The 21,887-nt window shown below is 36.1% G+C and overlaps 2 protein-coding genes across 3 annotated transcripts; one reads left to right on the forward strand and one right to left on the reverse strand.

Moving 5' to 3' along the window:
- The first annotated feature begins 1,568 nt into the window (after positions 1-1,568).
- On the forward strand, positions 1,569-8,299 carry LOC109243420 (transformer-2 protein homolog alpha). 2 transcript variants are annotated; one of them, XM_019410351.1, is made up of 5 exons: positions 1,569-1,896; positions 1,968-2,036; positions 2,331-2,437; positions 7,163-7,229; positions 7,844-8,299. In XM_019410351.1, the coding sequence occupies exons 1-5, from the start codon at positions 1,650-1,652 to the stop codon at positions 7,966-7,968; spliced, it is 615 nt and encodes a 204-aa protein (XP_019265896.1). In that variant the 5' UTR covers positions 1,569-1,649; the 3' UTR covers positions 7,969-8,299. The 2 variants fall into 2 exon arrangements, with proteins under 2 accessions (XP_019265896.1, XP_019265897.1); XM_019410352.1 differs by having other exon boundaries at positions 7,850-8,299.
- Positions 8,300-11,953: 3,654 nt separating this feature from the next.
- LOC109243421 (rhodanese-like domain-containing protein 8, chloroplastic) lies at positions 11,954-19,790 on the reverse strand. The gene is made up of 8 exons (XM_019410353.1): positions 19,323-19,790; positions 17,437-17,490; positions 16,311-16,460; positions 15,128-15,290; positions 14,388-14,479; positions 13,811-13,914; positions 12,768-13,043; positions 11,954-12,361 (listed from the first exon to the last, which is right to left on the reverse strand). Exons 1-8 carry the CDS (start codon positions 19,638-19,640, stop codon positions 12,217-12,219), a joined length of 1,302 nt encoding a protein of 433 aa, XP_019265898.1. The 5' UTR covers positions 19,641-19,790; the 3' UTR covers positions 11,954-12,216.
- Positions 19,791-21,887: the final 2,097 nt, after the last annotated feature.

The raw sequence follows: 21,887 nt of genomic DNA on the forward strand, positions 1-21,887 counted from the left end.
CACTTTAGCTTGAAAGCTAGTTGTTTGGAATTGTTGAAAACACTTTAGCTGGAATGCAATTTAAATGCGTTGGTAGCATTATGTTTAATGCAATTTAAATGCCTCTGTTTCAACACTTTAGCTAGTAACATCAAGGCATGCCTAACATCAAACTGCAGAAAAATACATTCAGTTTTGTATGCATTCAGTTGAGGCTCCGGAAAAATTGAACCAATACATAAAAACTGCAGAAATTCACCTAGGCATAACCAATTGCATAAAAATTTTCCAATACACATCGAACTGCAGAAGTTGTTTCATTTCACCGAAGTAATGCCACAGGCCACAATTACATCGAATACAAACTAGATACAACCAAAATATATCTACCACCACTACAAACTGCCCACAAAATACTTCAACCACCAGTAAAATTACAGCAACTTCAATGACTAACGACACAGTAGCAAACCCAAATCAGCATCAAGACTGTAATAGAAGCCAATTTCTTCCTCCTTGTTCTTGCTCGAGCCCTTTCTTCTTCAAAAGCTTTGACCCTGTTCAGTAAACCCCAAATAACCCTATTGGCTTGGCTAGGAAACTCGTCATCAACCCACTTAAAATAATTACATCCACCTTTGTCCTTCAAAAAAATTCATTCAAACTAAAATTAGCCCAAAAAATAACAGNGGAATATCAAGTTGATGATGAATCAGAAGGGAAATTAGATAGATGGGATAACTTGATAGTAGAACGAATCGGTATGGTAAGGATATGATTAATTTTTCGTATGCGTTCGAGATAATGAGCCCTTACAAGTATTGTGCAGCAAAGCTCTTGAGTTTTGATAGCTTGCTTAGCTTGATTTGGATAGAAGGATTCAGTCCTGGCAGTTTAGCTTGTGCAAATGGAATTGGGAAAGAGTTCTTGTTGAGTTTAACCGTGGTTTGGAGATGTATATATTTTCCATGAACTAAATTAGCCCAAAAATAACAGGACTAAAAAGTAATTAATTGTAGTTAATTATCACTTACCTTTTTAATTTTGCATCCATAGAACCTCCTTCCAGGATTAGATGGAGTCCATGATGTTTTCAATTGACATTCAGGACCACACCGACATGAATCGACTCTTGCTTTGAGAGACAATAATAGAGAGCTTATTAAGCCAAGATTCGAACACAATTTGGAGAGAAAAATAAAAATTTTAAACAAAATCAAAAAAAAGATGAAGAAATAGGGCTGGATTTTGAAGGAAAGGTGAAGAATTAGAGCTAGTAAGAGGGAGGAGGGTCTAATTATATTATTGGAGGAAGGAGGGATGTTACCGTTTATTGTACCGTTAATACGCTTTTCGTCAGCATATTTCTGCCATTCACGCGCTCAAATGCAGTGATATTCACGTTATTTGCCATGTCAGTCGGACGTGTTAAACTGATGCAGTAAAAGTATAGTAAAAGTGTTAAGGTGGAAAATGTCTTAGTTGAGGTGTTCAAGTGAATTTTCTTTGATAGTTTAAGTGTCTGTCTATGTATTCTGCCTAGATATAAATATAAATAGATATTGATATAATTAGTAAGTAGTTGCTAGTAAAACTCATATTTTGGGTGACTCGTATACGGTAGTAAGCGTATTTGGTGACCCATTATCCATTTTCATTGTTTGAGAAAAATGGTGGCAGTGTTCAATGTGTATGCACCGCTACCACTGTCGTCTTCCATTAGAAAAGTATCAAAATATCTTTTTCCTTGTCGCCCAATAATTCACACTCAACATTTCTCCTCTTCTTCTTCTTCTTCGTCGTCGTTATCAATTCAGCCCCTAACTCGTTATTTCCAAATTGTATCTCGTTATCCTCAGTCTTCTTCCTCAAGGACTCGCTTCAACTTCAATCCCTCTACCAAACTCTTCGTCAGTGGTCAGTTCTTTTTTACTGTACATTTTTTGTTCCCATTTTTACTTTTTTGTTGAAATAATTTCATTTTGTAGGACTCTCATTTCGTACAACTCAAGAGAGCTTAAAAAATGCCTTCAACGACTTCGGGGAGCTCCTGGAAGGTGAAAATATCCCTTCTTTTCTATTCCAAGTTACCACTCATCATATACCAAATCTTGCTGTTGTACCGTCTGCTTACTTTGCTGTACCTTGCAATGAAATTGCTCTCCTATTCTACTCTGTGCTGACTTTGTTGTACCTTTGCTATGAAATTGTTGCTGTTGTACTCTCTGCCAACTCAATTGTACCGTACAATGAAGTTGGTAAACGTTACCACAGTTGAATACTCATAATAGAGTAAAACTTGCAACTAGCATATTAATTTATTAAAATTCCTAAAACATATCTATTTGCAGTGAATTTGGTGATGGACAAAATTGCCAACAGACCAAGAGGATTTGCTTTCCTTCGTTATGCTACGGAGGAGGAATCACAGAAAGCAATTCAGGGAATGCATGGCAAGGTAATTCTAGTCTTAAACCAGCATTCCTCCTTACCTAAATAGAATGTAACTTTGTCATAGAAGATATTGTTCACTAAAGAATATATTGTCATACAACAACAACAACAAAAACCAGTATAATCCCACAAGTGTGGTATGGGTAGACTTTTACTTTACCTTGTGAAGGTAGAGAGGCTACTTCCGATAGACCCTCAGCTCAAAAGAATCTATTGGCATATAGTGTAAAATCTTTTCTAAGTCGTCAAATGAATCATGTTAAGAAAAACAAAGATTATGCGCGTCGGAGTCGGCCCACAGGATGCCCCAATGAAAAACTCGTAAGTAACTAACACTATTGTTTAGTACGACCTTGTTTTGCTTTTGAAATATAGCAAAGGTTCATTGAAAGTAAGTAGTAGTAAATTTATGGAAAGCATTTGATGTTGCACTCCGAATGTGCCACCGAAACTTAAAGGGAAGTTCTATAGAGCGGTGGTCAGACCAACTATGTTGTATGGGGTGGAGTGTTGGCCAGTCAAGAACTCTCATGTCCATAAGATGAAGGTGGCTAAGATGAGGATGTTGAGGTGGATGTGCGGGCATACCAGGTTAGATAAAATTAGAAATGAAGTTATTAGGGACAAGGTGGGTGTGGCCCCTGCGGAGGACAAGATGTGGGAGGCGAGACTTAGATGGTTCGGGCATGTGAAGAGGAGAGGTATTGATGCTCCAGTGAAGAGGTGTAAGAGGCTGGCATTGGAGGGCCAACGAAGAGGTAGAGGCAGACCTAAGAAGTATTGGGGAGAGGTAATTAGGCAAGATATGACGTTGCTCTAGCTTACTGAGGACATAACTATGGATAGGAAAGGGTGGAGGTTCAGAATAAAGGTTAAGGGTTAGGTAGCCGAGTGTTGTCCTTGTTTGTAATAGTAGCTTTGATACACCACTTGGTGTTTTTTCGTATCCCTAGACTTCTGTTACTACTTGTTGTTGTCTTTGTTTCGGTTTTCTGATTGCATTACCTATTGCTAGTTTTGTATTTTCGCTTCGGTTGTCATATCGGCTTGTTTGTTATTGCCCCTCCCCTTTTCCCTTCCTGAGCCGAAGGTCTTCCGGAAACATCCTCTCTGCTTTCTTAAAGGTAGGGGTAAGGCCTGCGCACACTCTACCCTCCCCAGACTCCACTTGTGGGATTATACTGGGTTGTTGTTGTATTTGATGTGCACTCTTTTGTCTTTCTTTTGAAATCGAGGTAAGGAGTAAGGTTCTAGCATCAATTTGACTTTTTACAAAATTAAATCGGGTCAAACAAGGATGGATATACAGGGAAGGGGCTGGTAAAAAGGGGTGAGTTTTAATTGAGCCATGTGGCAGAATTAGGAGAAATAGCACGGTCTAGCCAATTTTCGGACTGGTCAGTCAAAAATAGCCAGCGTTTTACCAGGTCAATAAAAAATAGCCACTATTTTGCTGCAACAGAGACCGGTCCAGCATAATATACTGGAGTTCGGTGCACCTGTGTATGAACTTCCAGCATATTATGCTGGAACTCCAACATACGGAAAGTTCCAGCATAATATATTGGAGATTCGAGCACTTGTGTATGAACTTCCAGCATATTATACTGGACCATTATACTTTGCTGGAACTCCAGTATATTATGCTGGAGTTCTAGTGTACTTATGCTGGAACTCCATCATATTATGCTGGAGTTCCAGCATACTTATCCTGGAACTCCAGTATAATATGCTGGAGTTCAAGTATACTTATGCTGGAACTCCAGCATAATATAGTGGCGTATTTTCCGGGTTTTGAACAGTGTTTTCGCTCAGATTTATCTTTACATGAAAAGTGGCTAAATTTCGATTACTTTTGAAACTGGGCTATTTTTGAACGACCACTTGTAAATCTGGCTATTTTTGAATTTCTCCCGATAAAATATGTCATTAGAGATTATAATGATTTACCATTTGGACCAAGAGGAAAATTTAGCCCATTTTGGTAGCGGCAGGGTTATATTTGACCTGAACTATTAACTGAGGATAAATCTAGACCATTTTGCGTAGTTCAGGGACAAATGTGGAACTTTTCCTTATAATTATTCCTATCATTTTTATTGTCAAAGGTAACAAATATTTGTAATAGAACATTCTCTTTATCTCCAAGTTCTCAAACACCGAAAACCCTTCTAAGATATTGCAAACTTAAAAGAGACTTATGGCCCTCAAAACACTCTTCAACAAAGACTACTACTATGCCAAAATCCCAAACAAGTTGGTGTCAGTCTCAAACAGTCTACTACTTTGTGCAAGTCCTTTTTGATGCTCTTTCACACACCTGATATTTAGCCTTTGAACAAGGGCATAAATTATGAGACACAAGCTTGGATTAAATCTTGGGAAAATGCATAAGTTGCACCTTGAAGTTATCCCAAAAAGTCAATTATACACTTAAACTTTGCAAACGACCTTTTACCTCCCTATTCTTGTTTGAAGTGGAACTATGACCCTCTTAAGTGATGACACGGCAAAAAAAATGTGATTTTCACCCACATCAGGCACGTGAAAAGCTATAAATACGCGTAAATGATAAATTTCTGTGGCAACTAGGACCATTTAAAATATGACAAGTGGAAGATAGGGTCCATTTATTATTTTTCCAACTATTAAAAAGTAAAAAAAAGATGAGAAAAGAGAAAGAAATAAGACCCAAACCTTTCTCTTTGTCAGTTAACGTGGAAGCAGGCACTACTGCTTGCATAAGGGGGCACGCCCCTTCCCTGGAGCCTACGTGAGTGTGGGATGCCTTGTGCATCAGGCTGCCCTTTCTTCTTTGTTTCTGGACACTTTTTCTCACAAAGTTTCAAACTTTTCTTTTTTGAAAAATGGATCTCTTTTTGCAAGCCCCAAAGTTATCATTTATATGGAGAAAGAGCTGATGGAGCGTAAGATTCATGTGCTGGAAATTTTCATTGAAACTGGGTGTGTGTATTTTTCTTAAAGAAGCTTTCTCTGTGTATTTGAGGAATGTGCTTGATTTATATGATCTATTTTTTTTGGGTTTGTATGGTTCAAGATGAAAATCAGCCTAAGATAATTGCCCCCAAGTCCTGAAACAGAATAATTGCTTGATTTTAGCTTTATCGAGTGTCCACTGGCCAGAAAATCAAACTCCAGCGACCTTATTTTTTTCAGTGAAGAAGAACTCCTGAGACCCTTTAGCTCCTATTCATTTTTGATGCATTGCCTTCTTTCACCATCAAACATCATCTCCTCCTCCGCCCCCTTCACCATCTTCCACCGTCCGCTGGTGTCCTTTCCTCTTAAACGTCGCCAAACTGCCGTTTGCATTTTACTGAAGCAAGAACTCAAACAAATCAAAGCCCACTGTGTGAGTAATTAACAGAGTGATAAACAGATAATTCTTTTTGAAAGTTTTGTAGGTTTCAATTGAAATAGAAAAAATAGTAATCCTACATGATTTTCTGAAAAAGTGCGAGAGGAAGAAGAAAAAAATAGTGAAAAAAATTGATATAAGAGAAAATTACGTTTCTGCATGTGTAACACACTGGCCTTTTAAAATCTAGGCATTGCTTCTCAAGGGGGTGTTAGCTCCACTTCAAACAAGAATAGGGGGTAAAAGATCGCCCCCAAAATTTAAGTGTGTAACTGACTTTCTGAGACAACTTCAAGGCGCAAATTATGTATTTTTCCTTACAACTACGGTACATAGTCCCCCGATCAGTAATTACTTTGAGGTCAATATATGTGCACCCATGAAGTTCCTCTTTTATAGATGATGATTGGATGTTATTCGTAGAGAATCATAGTTTTATGTAGGTCTCTACTTTTCGGTATACCCCTTGTACACGGCCCAATTTTGTTCAATAAAATTTATTGCTTTATAAAAAAAAATATGTATTACATCTTTTTGGGGTCGAAAATAGATGTCTAATGGGGATTACACAGTAAACAAAAAATAAGGTTGGTGACTTATTTGTCAAGTGGATGCCTGACAAGTTCAGACATTAGATACGGATCTTGGTGCGGGTTTAGCGAATTTTCATCTGGCTTTCCGTCATTTATTGCTTGATAGATTGATAAATGAACACTATTAAGTTCTTCAGAATAGATAACAATCCTACTACATTAGCAGAAAGAGGTCTTTTTCGCGAGTTTGCCGTCAATGAAATATTTTCTTTGTACAAGTTGGAAAATATGGCGTAAAAGTAAATAAAGTTGTGATAAAAGATGGCATGGTTAGGGATTCGTTATTGAAGAGGACTTTTCCTCTGTGTGCGTGGAAGATCAGCTACTGGTCATCAGTGAAGCAAGTCATCTTTATGTCACATGATACTGTATGGCAATTGATTTTCAATAAAATAGCATCAGTGATATTTTCTTTTTAGAATAAAACTAAGTTCTTTATACACTACCCCTGTCTAGGGTAGTATACTAAAGATATTGAAAGAAGTGAGTTGGCCATGTCATAAGCTCTGGTAACATGTCAATCTTTTTGCTGAGTCTTTTTTGTGATAATTTTTGGTAACTTCAGGGGCGGCTCAGAGTTATTGACTTCATTCCATTGCTAGTGATATGTCCGAATTTCAAACTATCAATTAGGACTATTCAACAATTTGAATATATCCTAATGGCAAATGCACTTGTATCCTCATTTGCGATGCTACCTTCCTTGTGTTTGTCATTCTTGTTTGTTGAGTATATCATAACAAATTGCCCTTTTCAGTTTCTGGATGGCAGGGTAATATTTGTTGAAGTCGCTAAGCCTCGATCTGAACTTCGCCGAATAACAGGTAGACAATGATGTAGGCATGCATCCCTGATAATCAAGACTCATCTCCAAGGTCCATAATAACATTTATCAGAATGTGTCACCAATTTCTGCTCAACAAGGAAAATTAATCTGGACTCAAAATTAGGCAGCGCACAGCTTTTCTTAATTATAGTATTATTTGTTTGTATGGATCTTTTTTTGTACCATAAACTCTGAGAAGACGGCCTCTTCTCGTGGCTTGGAGGAGAAAGCCCTTCCTTTTGGCTAATTCTCAATTTTCCCTACCGCTTAGGGTGCGGGTGCTCTCTCTGTAACGATTTTTTGGTGGACATGGCATTTTTGTGATTAAAGTTTGTGCTAGTCATGTATGTTAATGGATGTACATTAACAACAGAAAGCACTAGGAGCACACTCGGGCTCTTTGTACTTCTCTTTCTTCAGCACCAACCCCCGATGACATACCATCCCTCTCTGCTAAACATCTTTTGTATGGTACAAATCCCTTTATGTAGTTCCGTTTCTCCCTCCTGGATGTACATTTAGATTCAACAGCATAACAGTTCCTCTTTCCATCATCTGCTTCACTGACAATGTTGGCCCTCTGAGATTCTTTACTGTTTTGTCCTTGACTAGGAACAGAACTCCCCCTGGCTGTTTGGCTGCACGGCGAGATGAATCGATACACCAAATCTTGGTACCAAGACCACCATTCAACTTCTACAACTCTCGCCGAATCATATCAAATCAACCCGGAATGATGTCAAATTTCGCATGCAAGTTTCAAATGACAGAACGGAGCTATACCAACTCCTGGAATCAAAATCCGAACCCGATATCAACAAAGTCAACTCCCGGTCAAATCTCGCAACCTTCCAAACCTTCAACTTTCCAATTTTCGCCAAAATATGCCGAAACCTTCCTAATATTCCTAATATTCTTGGTAACACTACACAGTACACTCTGATTACTGTTGAATCATGGTATACTTTGTTTATGATAAATGCTATTTTGCTTTTTCTTGGTATATTATATAGTATACCATGATTACAGTTGAATCATGGTATACTCTACGGTATACCAACAGTTGAATCATGATCTACTACCATTACCTGACCGAACCCGTCAGAATCTGTTTCTTGTTTTTTTTAATTGGAAAAAAGACACTGAAACACATAAATAATATGGGTGGGTGGGTTGGGTTCGGGGGGGGGGGGGGATGAGAAACGTAGCTAGCGGGAGCGACGAAATAAGGGTTAAATTCATTTAGGATTTTTTAAGTGGGTCAATTTGGGTCGAGTAATTTTTAATTGAATCGGATATTTAAAATTTGGTTCCCGACTGGCCACATGTCATTCTGTCCAAATTAAGGGCATTTTTGAACCAAAGTATAACGCTAGGGTTTCAAATATATTGATAGTGAAACATAAGGTAATTTAAATAATTTTGGATTGTAGAAGGGTATATCTAACCTTTAACGTACTTTATTTATGTTAAATGATATTTTGAATAGTTTTGATTAGGGGTGGCAAACGGGCGGGTCGGGTCGGGTCGGATACGGTTCGGGTAAAAAACGAGTAATGCAAAAACGGGTAAAATTTCCGACCCGAACCATATTTAATACGGAAAAATCGGGTTAACCGGCGAATAAAACGGTTAACCGTATTATCCGTTCATGGCTTAACATTAGCCTCAACAGTTCAGTGACCTAGTTGATCATCAAGCAAAATGGAGGAAGATACAATTGACAGCCATCAACTACATGTACAAAATTCATTCCTATACCACTCTACTATTGAACCCCCGCATTAACGGAAAAATACTATCTAAAAAGTACACTACATAATTAAGAGTACAATTAATTACTCTTTTTTCTTCTTAAATATTGCAATAATAATTTGGTACAACAAACAACAACAAAAACATACCCTGTATAATCTCACGAGTGAGGTCTGGGAAGGATAGTGTATGCGCATACCTTACCCTTACCTCGTGAAGGTAGAAAGACTATTTTCGGAGACCCTCGGCTCAAGGACACACTAATAATTTGGTGTAAAATAAAAAAAAAAGTCGAGCAAGTTTGAAAGAGATAAAACAACACGACCTTAGACAAACCTTAGGATTATTGACAGGGGCGGAGCCATGATTTGAAACTTATAGGTTTTGAACCTGCTTAATCGTAGCTTATTTTAGTTACTGAGTTCACAATTAAATAATTATATGTTTTAATGGGTTTTCTAATACAAATACTAATTCATTCGAAATCGTAGCTAATATTGCATCTCCACCAACTACTAATGGTTGGTGATATTAATAAAAATTCAAAAGTTCAGTTAAAAAGATAATTATATCTTCGCGCTAAACACTCTTAACAAAAGTTATTCACTACGAAATTTTAATTACGTTGGTCAATAACATTATCCATTATCTTTTGACATGATTCACACATTTTATTATAATCAATTTCAATAGAACAATGTGCCTAATGAATTATACATTTGCTCCTGTTGTGTGCTTTTGGGGTAAAAGGGTGAAAATGCTTTTGGGGGAGGTTTTGACTTTATTACCCATAAATAACTGGTGGTTATCCATTTAAAATATGAATATATCCGTATTTGATCCGTTTTTAAAATGTTCATTATCCAACCATATTTTAACGGATAATATGAGTGGTTACTTATTTTGTTTTACCCATTTTGCCACCCCTAGTCTTGATATACTATACAGTATATCATGATTACTGTTAAATGATATTTCTAACAATTTTGGTATACTACACAACATATGGTATACTATGATTAGTGATATGAAATAGTATTTATAATATTCTTGATATACCTAGTATACCATGATTATAGTTGAATCATGGAATACAGTGATTATTGGTGAATCATGGTATATTGAGGTTGTGGTGTGTGAAACTGTATTCACAATATATTACTATTTAATGATATATATAAAAAGTTGAGATAATTTTTTATTTTAAAAACCCTAAAATTTATTAGAAGAATTACGGCTCTTATTACTTGGCTCAGCATCCCAACTAATAGTGGCCTAGGTTTGAAATCTTTACCCGGTTTGGCCCAGGCCGTATTTGAAAGAAACTTTTCATTTAGCCCATTATTAAAGACACACTTCTAGTTTTTTTTTCTTCTTCTTTCTTCTTTCCCAGCATACTCAATCTTTCTCCACTCGCCTCTCTCTTCTTTCTCCCTAAAAATTACAGAATTATTTTGTACACACTCGTGTTAATTGCTTTCACTCAATTGAAGAAACAAAAACAAATACTACAACATCCCATCAATTTTTGTGCTCTGTACAGATGTGTACAAGAGCACTTCAATCCTCACATTCTATGTCAATTAGGTTTCGATTTGTGAGTTAATTGACAAAAAGAGGTTAATAAACCACAATAAAATTTGGCCTATCAGTCCAAAAAATATCAGATTTTGACCTAAAACTATCAGATCTTGACTAAAAGAACATCTCTGGCGACTTCGTCTCTTATGTCCTTATTTTTCTCAGTTTTTGTTTCATCCTTTGCTACTGGTGAACCACAATAAAATTTGGCCTATCAGTCCAAAAATGCTCATTTTTCGAACTTTGGCCTACTTTTAATGGGCTACAGATTTGCAAACTGGGTTATTCTGCTGCAATGTATATAAGTGGACTGTATTTTTGTGTAATTCTCCCAAATTTGATTTGGAAATTATAAAATAAAACCATCTCTAATATAATATAAAATAAAAAGTATAAAAAACACATTAAAAAGGGAGGAGGTATCTCTCAGTAATCATGATGGATAAGTAATTCTGTAAAAAGCGACCAATATAAATTTTAAGATTCACTAAGTTAACTAGAAAGAACAAAGAAAAAAGTGAAAGAGAGTGCAAAAGTTTGGATAAATGCATTTTACTGAAAAAGATAAAGTAGAAATAATAATAATAATAATAATAATAATAATAATAATAATAATAATAATAAAAAGAAAGTGAAAAAGAGAGATAAATATTTAAAGTGAAAAAGAGAAATAAATATTTTTGATGAGAAACTTTACTAGGCTAGAAAAAAAGATTAAGAAAAATATTACAAAATATAATAAAAAATTAAAACAAGAAAAAAATAAAGTGAAAAAAGGTGAGAGACTATTACTAGAAAGAACAAAAAAGAAAAAAACCAAAAAAAGAAAAGAAAATAATTTTTTTTTTTTTGAAAAAGAGTACAAAATTTTATTACAAAGGGGAAAACAACAATACAATGGAAAGAAATAAAAGAAAGTGAAAAGGACAAAAACAAGAAAGTAAATAAAAAAAAAAAAAAAAGGGAAGGGCCTCCAGTCATAAGAAGGCAGGCAGGTAATAAAATCTTAAAAAAGGACATATCCTGTCATATTTTAAAGGGGAAGTACTTTGATCATAAAGTTTTTGGAGGGAGCTCTTAGCATTCTTTTCTCAATTACTTACTAATTCAGACAATATTAATTTCTGTCAACAACAAACATATTTCAAAATTTAAACTTATACGAAGTTAAATTAGTTATTAACTTCATGACCCTTTCTGAATTCGAAAACAAGGCTTCCAAGTCAGTATTTTTCCATCATCATATAGCCTCAGCATATATGTAACAATAAATAAGAAAGTAAATACTGACGAGGCATAAGCTCTTTATCCGAGAGCAGGTAGAGTACATGAATGTTTGATTATGTCATGAAACACTAGAAATCTAACCTATACTTGCAAATAACAGTACACAAAGTGATACTTCCCAATTAAATTCAGATAATATCAGTAAAAGACACCGTTTTCCCAAGATTACATATGCCTAATATTTTCAACTTATAGGGGTACTTAACAACCTAATTTTCTGACTGATGGACAATTAAATAAAATTAGACTAAACCAATAAAAGAGAAACTAGAGGTCAGTTTCCTCTCTTAATTTGCCATTCGGTCTCCCCAATAATTGGAGATGTACACTTTCAGCTTCCTAAGATATGACTGATCAAGATGTTACCGGCTTTGCAACTCGAAATCTCGATAATTATGCCATTTTTGGTATCTCTCGTGACCTGTCAGCACCGGCCTAAGTCGACGTGCAGATGTGCATTGAGAACAGCAGCATCCCCTTAGATCTTTCACGCAGCCTGCGCAGCATCTGAATAAAACCAATCAAGTATTAGAACGAATATGAGTAGATACTTTCTTTCAATGTACTGTTTAGTGTTTATACAACCGACACAAAGCACATAGTAATATAGGAGCAACCTCCGCTGCTCCTCGAGATGGAGATAGAAAAGTAAGACAAGTTTTAAACTGGTGAATACGTAGAGAAGTTTTATCTTAAGGATGCTTGGCTAGAGACGCCAAGTTCTTTCTCCTACTTACTTGGAGGAAAGTTGATACAAATAGGTAATTTAAGTCTTTCGCCCAAAATGTCTCTCGTTAGCTGAATTTTGGAAGGAAAACAAATCATATACCAACCCCACAGGGTTGATGAGGCAAATATAAGTGATTAAAGTAGCATCCATCCATATATTTATTTGGTGAAATGATAGTCTTACAGGAAAAGTAAGTTGCAGTCAAGGTTTGCACAATTGCGGTGCCTCAGCTCACAGACTTGTGAACCACAGATGTAGCATTTGGCAAACGAGTTATCCAGGGGGCCCTCTAGCTTTGTGCTTGCTTCCATCTCCACTTCAGGCTTGTAAGTAGAAGGTGGCAGAGAAAGACGGGCATCAAATACAAACAGATTTCCAACCCAACCTACAGAACCTTCTCTCTCAAGATAATGAGAAACACCCCCTTTCAAGGTGTACAATCGTTTAAAACCTTGCTTTCTGTTGTGAAAACAAAATAAGTTGTCAGCTGTGAACTCACACAACATTTTCACGTAAGACGCAAAAGTAAAACTGAACAACAGATAGTGCAATGCATTAATTAAGATCCCAATTCTAGTGATGGTGCAATCACACGCACCTGAATATTAAGATAAAATAATTTATGTTGAGCAACTGAATAGCCATATGATAGCTGACAAAGTTTAGGCACATACTCCTCAAACCTAATCTTAGTTTCCAGAAGCATATGACAGTAGTGTTTAGCCCAACACAATTTATAAATTGCATTTGAGAGATCCTATTGATGTTGGCTACTGAAGAAACTTATTTACTAATGCAATTTCCTACAGGTAAAAGCTTGAATAATTTCCACGTATGCATGCGTCAGAGCAGCCTGATTCATAAATAGACTTCCAATGAGGGTTATGTAGCTCATTTAACCAACAGGTGATCTTTGTAGAAGAGCAGTATGAAAAGTACAAACACCAGCAGAAGTAGCTATTCTCACCCCTCAACAGTATGACTTGGGGGAGAAATTACAGTATGACTTGGGGGAGAAATTATTGGAAGATAATTGCTTTGTGGAGGGTTAATGACAACAAATTCTATATTTGAAGTACTTTATAACCAGGAAAAGCCGAAACGGGGATATTCTTATGGTGTCTCTTAAGAGAATGCTCAAAGTTCCAATATCTCACACATATATGCTATAGCACTTAAGTAAATGATAGAACACAAATGCACACATAAAAAAAAAACCAGCTTACCGTAGTATAGCAGAATATACATCACAGCGGATACCTCCAGTGCAGTACATCAGTATATCAGTTCTCTCCTTATCAACAGCTGCTAATGGATCTGAAGCAATCACCTGCAGAACAGGATGGCAAGATATTAGTTATATCTACAGACAAAAGCACATTCCAGGATAATGTCTTGTGCGCGAGGTGACAGTCTTTAAGTTCTATATTAAGCATGCAGAGGACATACAACCAAGGAAAATAGCAGCATGCAGCAGTGCAACTATGAATGAGAATACAATGGAAACAAATACCAGGATATTATGCAAGCAAGTACCAGATTTCACATCATCCCAATAGGTTGATTCTAGCTAGATACATTATTCATTAATGAAGAGAAGAAACAAGAGAAGCGCTGAGAAGGGAAGTGTTCTCCTGCATTATACTATGATCGACATGCAAAACTAATACTTACGGCTTTTGGTCAAGTAATGGGATCAGAAAGTAAGCAAGCACTTCAAATTATGTAAAAAGTAACAAAAAATTTAATTTCCTAGCATTAGCTTGGACGACAAGACAGAAATTGGATAATAAATTGCTAAACCTCTGAGTCAGATTGCCCAAATGAAGTAGACCGAAAACAATCAACATCCGGTCGCTGAGCGCCTTGAAAATGCCCAACATCCCATTCATAACCTTCCAGAAAATCAAACTAGAATCTATTAACACAAAAAGCACTTGAAATATTCAATTATGCAAAAGAAATAGCAAAGGCGATAGCTGACTTTTACAGAGAGCATAATAAGATGTTTCACTTTAAGCAGCTTTTTGGTTTATATACAAGACATGGAATGGGACTAGACTGGTCCAATCATAGATTTAAAACGTAGAGCATGAAGCTGTACGGGGACAATTACAAGTGTTAGCATGTTAGAATCACTGTTAAGTGTTGATATTAAGTTAGTTATTGACCAATTAAATATAAGATGTGGATTGTATATCACACATAAATAGGTGTCTTTTATTCCATATTCACACGTCATCAATATATCTCCTCTTCTCTTATTTCTCGTGTGGTATCGCAGCTAAACATTGTGATAAGAGACTTAAGTAGCTTCCGGATATCCCTCAATGGTGGGACAAAACAATCCCATGAGGGGGCTGGGAATATCTGTACTTCTACAAGAATAACAGGTTTATTTACCTTGAGCAGGGTGAAACTTGAACAACCAGCATCAAGAGTTGGCCACATTGTTTAATCAGGCCAACCTCATATATATGACACCTCCAGAGCATTCGAAGAAATACCAAAAATGCAGTAACAAGCAACAGAAGAATACTTACCATTTCTTACATCAAGAAGTATACAACTGGGATTGATGTTTTCATGTGATGAATTATTAGTGTTATTTACAGCTTCCAATCTATTCCTCCATTCAGATGGTGCCAAAGGTTCCGCTCTCATCGATGGATCAAGCAAAGGAAGGTGAGAAATCCCTCCTTCCAACTGTTGACAAAATGTTAGAAGTATCAATATAAGCTTTAAAAACCAGAGAAAAGATATATTAATGTATACATTGGTCCTCTGTAAATGGATAAACTTTCCTCGAGTCCCAAGCTATAGTTAAAGGCCCCCTTGAACCTCAGAAAAGCACTACTTATGCAGATGCTTTTTTATAAGGAAATCGTAAGCCTACCGTCAATAGGAGCTACTTATGCAGATGCTAAGACGTGCCCATATGAACCATCAATCCCAACTTCTTTTTAGATATCTTTGCTGACCTTCAAGTTTCATTTAACATCTAAGATTTCTACAAATTAAGAAAGATGCGGTAATTTGAAAATACAGACCCTATAGGTTTTTATTGTTTTAAGAACATTTGAATTGTTAATTGCTTGTGCAAACCTCTCTAAGAGCAAGCTGAACGTACTGCATCCAGTATCTACCTCCTCTATAGTCAATCTTAAATTGAAATCCTTTTCTGAGCTTACCTCTCACAAGATCAGTCTTAAAGTGGGTTATTCTGCTGAGCCACTTCGACTTTGGTATTGATCAATTGATCACTTGAGAAAACAACATCTTGGGAAATCTAAGCAGAAATACTATATTACTAAGTCCATTACTTCATTTTGGTCTCTTTTATCTATTTCTTTAGCTGGCCGAAGGGTATAAAATAATATGACAGTTTTAGACCAAAAAATGTTGACCAAATAGTCATATTGTAAGGAAGAAAGAACACAGAAGCTGATGAGTTTGTTGCCTGCCCGCAAGAAGACATAATCCTGGGCCAAAGAGGCTGCTATATCAAACAGACCAAAGCGCAAATCTGAACTAATAAGCATGTCCTTACAATATACATAATATGACAATTTCGGTTATTGGGTGGGAGTAATAAAACCAGAATTTAAACTCCATCAATTCACATGTCATGAAGAGAAGATATCCCTTAAGTTACTATCCATGAAGTAGCTGGTGAGTCAGACAAGCAGGCAACAGCATGCAGGAATGAGACAGTGCGAGACTTGCCTGTACAAGAGAGGGCTTATAACGCAACTTCAATCTTGGAAAGGTATGCCCGTTTGATGCTGGCGAGATCTGGACCAGTACATCAGAAAATCTGAGGTCTTCCCTCACCCAATTAACGTAAGCAAGAGCATCTTTTTTTGGTCCACTGTACTGCACCAACAGGAAGTATAAGAAGACAGAATAACTTTGTTTGACTTATAGCTGGCAAGGGGGATTTAGAGTGGCCTGTAGCAACACTGAGCTGGTGATCTAAAGAATATTCAGTTCAGAACCACAGGAATATGATTTCTTAGGAAAAGATATACTTTGAGTACCATGAGGCATGCTAATCATTAAGACATTAACCTATTCTTTCTGCGCTCATTTAAGGAAAAAATAAAAGGAAAAAAAGAACTAACTTTTGGGTGGATTAGATAGTAGCTTCCTAATATATTCTAACTTTGCATGTTCTTCTTGCTGATTCAAGCATTCAATTTTACATTTTCTTAACAGGTACACCCTATCTTGCTTCATATCACTCTTCCTATCCTTAATTGGATGTCTAGCTTTCTTTTTATGTCTGTCCTAAAATTGTGTTCATTCTACTCAAAAGAAAAGTTCAAAACATATTATACTACACAAATTCCATGGATCCTATTCCTACACTTATCAGTACATCATTTTTCCTACCCTAAAAGAAAAACTCAAAGCCTAATTAATGGGCACCCAAATATTTTTTTAATAAGTGTGATATCCGGATCAGCTTGCGCACCTCGACTAATTCCACGGGGTACCTACTACCTCCAACCAGTGCAGGTACCGAGTGTCCGTCCACTAACGCTTGGACAGATGAGAAGAAATCACCTAGTGTGTTTGCCTCCGCTGGGATTTGACCAGAGACCGCATGGTTCTCAACCCACTTCATTTACCACTATGCCATACCCTTGAGTGCAAAATAACAATAATAATTGCCTCCGCATGTCCCTCCCACCAAATATTAAACTATGAACGTTTTGAGCTCTCAGCTGAATATTTAATAGAAATACCAAGTAGAACCATGATATTCAAATTTTCGGTTAAACAATAGCAACGCCCAAAGCAGAAAAGACAAGGGTAAGAACAGTGAGATAGTAACAAACAGTCCTACCTGTGCGTTAATTCCCTGTTGGTTTAAGTATATGCGGCCATGCACATCTCGTCCCTGCATCAAAGAGAAATATCTGTTATAATAACCTGACTGAAAGAGCACTTAACAAATAATCAGGCATTGCACTGATATACATGCAGTAGTATGTTGTACCGAAAAGCTATCAACATTTTGGAGCCAAGGAGTTTTTACAAGATCTGAAGTATAATGACCTCAATTGAAAAGAGCTTGAAATCCAAGCCAGTAATAATTGATAAACTTTGTATGCAGCATAATCCATGATTCCTTAAATTGCTTCTCCGGGTTAAAGAAAACAACTGTAATCCTTGTTTTGGAATACATATGGCAAGATCTAGATTCAAAATATCAAATATTTAAAATAAAATAGAACATGCAAAGTTAAGTCAAAATCTTCCTCTTCCTCAGGGTGAATGAAACTACAATATGTCCTCCACCAAAATTGGATGACATCTTAAATGAACACCAAGTCTATCCTCTTTCACCAGTTTTTATAGAATTCAAACCAAATAAAATGAAAAGCATATCTTAGAAAAGTCAGGCGGGTTGGAATACTTTCCAATCCAGGTGATGTTAACTGTTAGCACTAAGAACCTCTTATTGTTCCTGAAACATTCCAAGACTACAGTATGCAGATTTTATCATTCCTTAACCTGAAACTTATCAACCAGAAATTGGTTGTAAACATTTAGATGTTTTATGATTCAACTAGGATTTTGCCCATTCTGTACTTCATATAACCATACATATAAATACAATTGATATGTCAAAACCGACTCAAGAGACGAGTGAAAACTTGAGGAGAAGTTTAATAACATATGTTACACTAGATAACTGTTCAAAGTATATCACCCATAAGGTTTTTCTACTATTTATTCTGTTCTTATGTGTTGGCAGCTGAAACTCACGGGGAGATTGAGCACTGAGCATGGTATAATGCAGAGGCATTAGGTATAATATAGAACAACCTATTTCCCTTGTTGGGCACCAAATATTCTGTGTTTTTGCCAGTTTGTGTTGCAGCTCTAAAATAAATGAGTAAAAGTGTTCCTTTTCATTTATTTTAGGTGTTTTTACGAGTCGGTTGACACAACTCAATATTATAGCAGCAAAGGTCCTAGGTTCAAGTAACAAAAATATTATGTGCCCAATAAAAATAAAAAGAATTAGACTCGTACCCAAAGGGTGTAGCCTAGCAGTCAATGAAGTGGGATGAAAAACCACGTAGACCTTCGCTCAACTTCCAGCCAAGGCAAAAAACATGTCTTTCTAGGACTTGGGGACGGAGTACCCCTGTACCTATGTTGGTGGGAGATAGCAAATACTGTGTGGAGTAGTCCAGGTACGCACTAGTTGGCGAACATTTTTGTTATAAACATAAAAAGAATAAGACTCGCAAGTTTAGTGGCTTGTTGTAGACCTAAAATGAATTGTCCCTCTTTCATAGTTTAAACTTTTAAATGAGACGGTTAACACAATTCAGCTAATGAGCTCACAAAATAGTACTTACTCGCTCAATCCCAATTTTATATGACATTGTTTCCTTTTTAGTCGATACCAAAAGAATGACATCTTTCTATATTTAGTTAAAATGTTCAATTTACCCTTAATGAGATAGAATTATAGCCACACAAATAAGTGACCACAAATTTTAAAAGTCCTTGGTTTTCTTTTAAATTTCGTGTCAGTTATAAAACCATCACATAAATTGATACAGAGGGAGTATTACTCTTTAGCTCAGAAATTTAACGCCAAGAGGATTCTAAACTATTTTGCATACGAAATGCTTAAGAATCCTGTCAATAAAGGCTCAAACTACATTTGCAAACCAAGTAGGGCAGAATCACTGAATAAGAATAAACAATTACCTCCATAAAGGAAAGGTGTTTGGCAACCTCCTCTTCGGGGTCCTTAATGAAAACAAAGCGGTAGAAATTTACCACTATAAACTCTTCCTCATCTAGTATTTCTTGTGAATATGATGAGGAGGATAACGCAGCAGTACATACATTTTCTTTGCATTTCCAAGAAGAGAGACTTTTACACTTGAGTTGCCACACAAACGGCAAAATACTCTTCAAAGTATTTTTTGGGTTTGGGAGAAAAACAGTAAGATTTTTGGGGAAAGATGCAGTGGGTTCGTTAGAAGCAAGTATAAATGGCTTCATCACTGTAAACGAGCTCATTCCCCAAATTCACACAAATTACTCAAATTTTTAGCTGTTTTGCATTAGTATTCAACAACACATGGAAGAGGCTAAGGAATGGAACATTTTATGGATAACATATGAACTGACCGAGAAATTTCTTTTTCTTTTTTCTTTTTCCTCTTCTTGAATAATTTCGAAACACTCCTTGCTACCTATAATAATGGTAGTAGAAAATGCTCCTCCGATTTTGAATATTATTATTTGTTTTAAAAAATTATATCTAGCTCTAATATCTAACCTACTTATTTTTCAAAAGTATCATATAATTTCAATTCTACTTAGAGCTGTCAATATGGGCGGGTCCGGGCTAGTCCAGCCCAGTCCACGTGGGCTTTAGCAATTAATAGGCTGGGCTATGCTAGCCCACCATTTTGATGGGCCTTATAATGATCAGTCCATCCTAGTCCTATGTGGGCTGCGGGCCCCCACGGGCCGGCCCATCATTTTTTAAAATATGATTTTATATTTTTTCTTTAAGTTCTAACCTAAAAAAAGATAAATATTTAAAAGTTAAAAAAAAAACTTATTGGAAAAATTTCACAAAACTTAATAACTTTTTATACTGTTCCAATATATCACAATAAACACTAAAAAAGTTAAAGACAAAACTATATTTCATTCACTAAAAGTCAAAACTCAAAACAAACTATCCAAGAGAACGTCCATGACACTTATATATCCAACACATCATCTTCATCAAACACATTTGAATCCGCTTGTGAGAAGGTTGTCTTAACATCTTCACTTTCATCTACATTTACAATTCGTATGCAATATTAATTAGTTAAATATTAAGAATAGTTAATTTTTTTTTTATCTTTTAATATGATGAGCTTAATAAACTTTAAGCTTGGGATACTCTTCTTGTTATTTTTTGTGTCATATACTTTTTATATTTTATATATTTTAAATACGTATTTTTATTAGGCCCACGGGCTGGCCCAGCCCAGCTTCAGTCAAGCCTCACGAGCCACGGGCTTACTCGGGCCGGGCTTAAAAGCCTCATTTTTAAATGGGCTCCTAAAATTCTAGCCCAGTCCTACTAAATCACTGGCTGGGCTGGGCTGGCCAAACGGGCCAAGCCCATATTAATTAATCTACCTACTGTTGAAACTTGGATTCTAGTCTAACTAAGGGCATAAAACAAACAGAATATGCATGTCGGTACATTGAAATATTAGCTAGCGTTCGCAATTGCAAGGTATGCAGCTGGGTAAAAGATGGAAAAAACGGGACTTAACTTATTTTACACTATTTCTCAATCCTAGACTTCATTGAGGTAATTTCTTGAGAGTTTTTTCTTCCCAAATTCATTGGTAAGCAACTCTAATTTATTTTCCATCAATTCTCATTACTTTTCTATGAATTTCTTCATCAAATCCATGAATTTCAAGTTAGAAATTAGGGGTTTCGGGTAGAATTTAAGAATTTTTTAAAATTGAGATTTAGACCTCAAATTTAGGTCGGATTTCGAAACAAACTACATAACTGGGCTCGGGGCGAATGGGTAATCGAGATTTGATCCAAATCTCGGATTTTCGACCAAGCGGGAACAGGGTTAACTTTTGTTGACTTTTTAAAAAATGATCAAAATTGAACATTTTTCATTCGTGGGTAGTTTCTAAAGCTTGTTTTGAAATGTTTGATCGACAATTGGCTAGATTCAATTGGTTTGGAGGCTTGTTTGAAAGGAAAAGTCGTGGTTAAATATTGATTTGATTGCGGAAAGAGGTAAGCGATGTGGTTAACATTGACTTGAGAAAATTAAAACTTGATTGGTCTATTTGCTACTTGATTTATGTGTGGGGACGGCGTATATGCAAGGTGACAAGTGTAGGGTTAAGCATGTGGGTTGGGATATTTAGTTGTTTCTCTTCAATCACTTTACCTTCATTTATTCCATGCTACTACATGTCATATGCTTTAATTGTTACTTGCCTTTACTTGTTAAATTCATGCTTTCGTTCATTACATGCCTTAATTTGCTATATATTTTCATGTATCCATGTCTTTATTTATTGACTGCCTTTCATTGCCTTATGTTTTGTATGATACTAGATAGTTGCTTTTACCCGTCTTATGTTTTTATTTGTTTAATTTTCTTATTGCGTTTCATTGTGAGATTCGCCGTAGTTGGTTGTAGTTTTGTTCATTCATGTTATATATTTGGGATCGGGTTGCACACCGCAATGGATATTGAAATGATGTTTGGGATCGGGTTTC

This window comes from Nicotiana attenuata, unplaced genomic scaffold (assembly GCF_001879085.1).
Source record: "Nicotiana attenuata strain UT unplaced genomic scaffold, NIATTr2, whole genome shotgun sequence".
NCBI lineage: Eukaryota > Viridiplantae > Streptophyta > Magnoliopsida > Solanales > Solanaceae > Nicotiana > Nicotiana attenuata.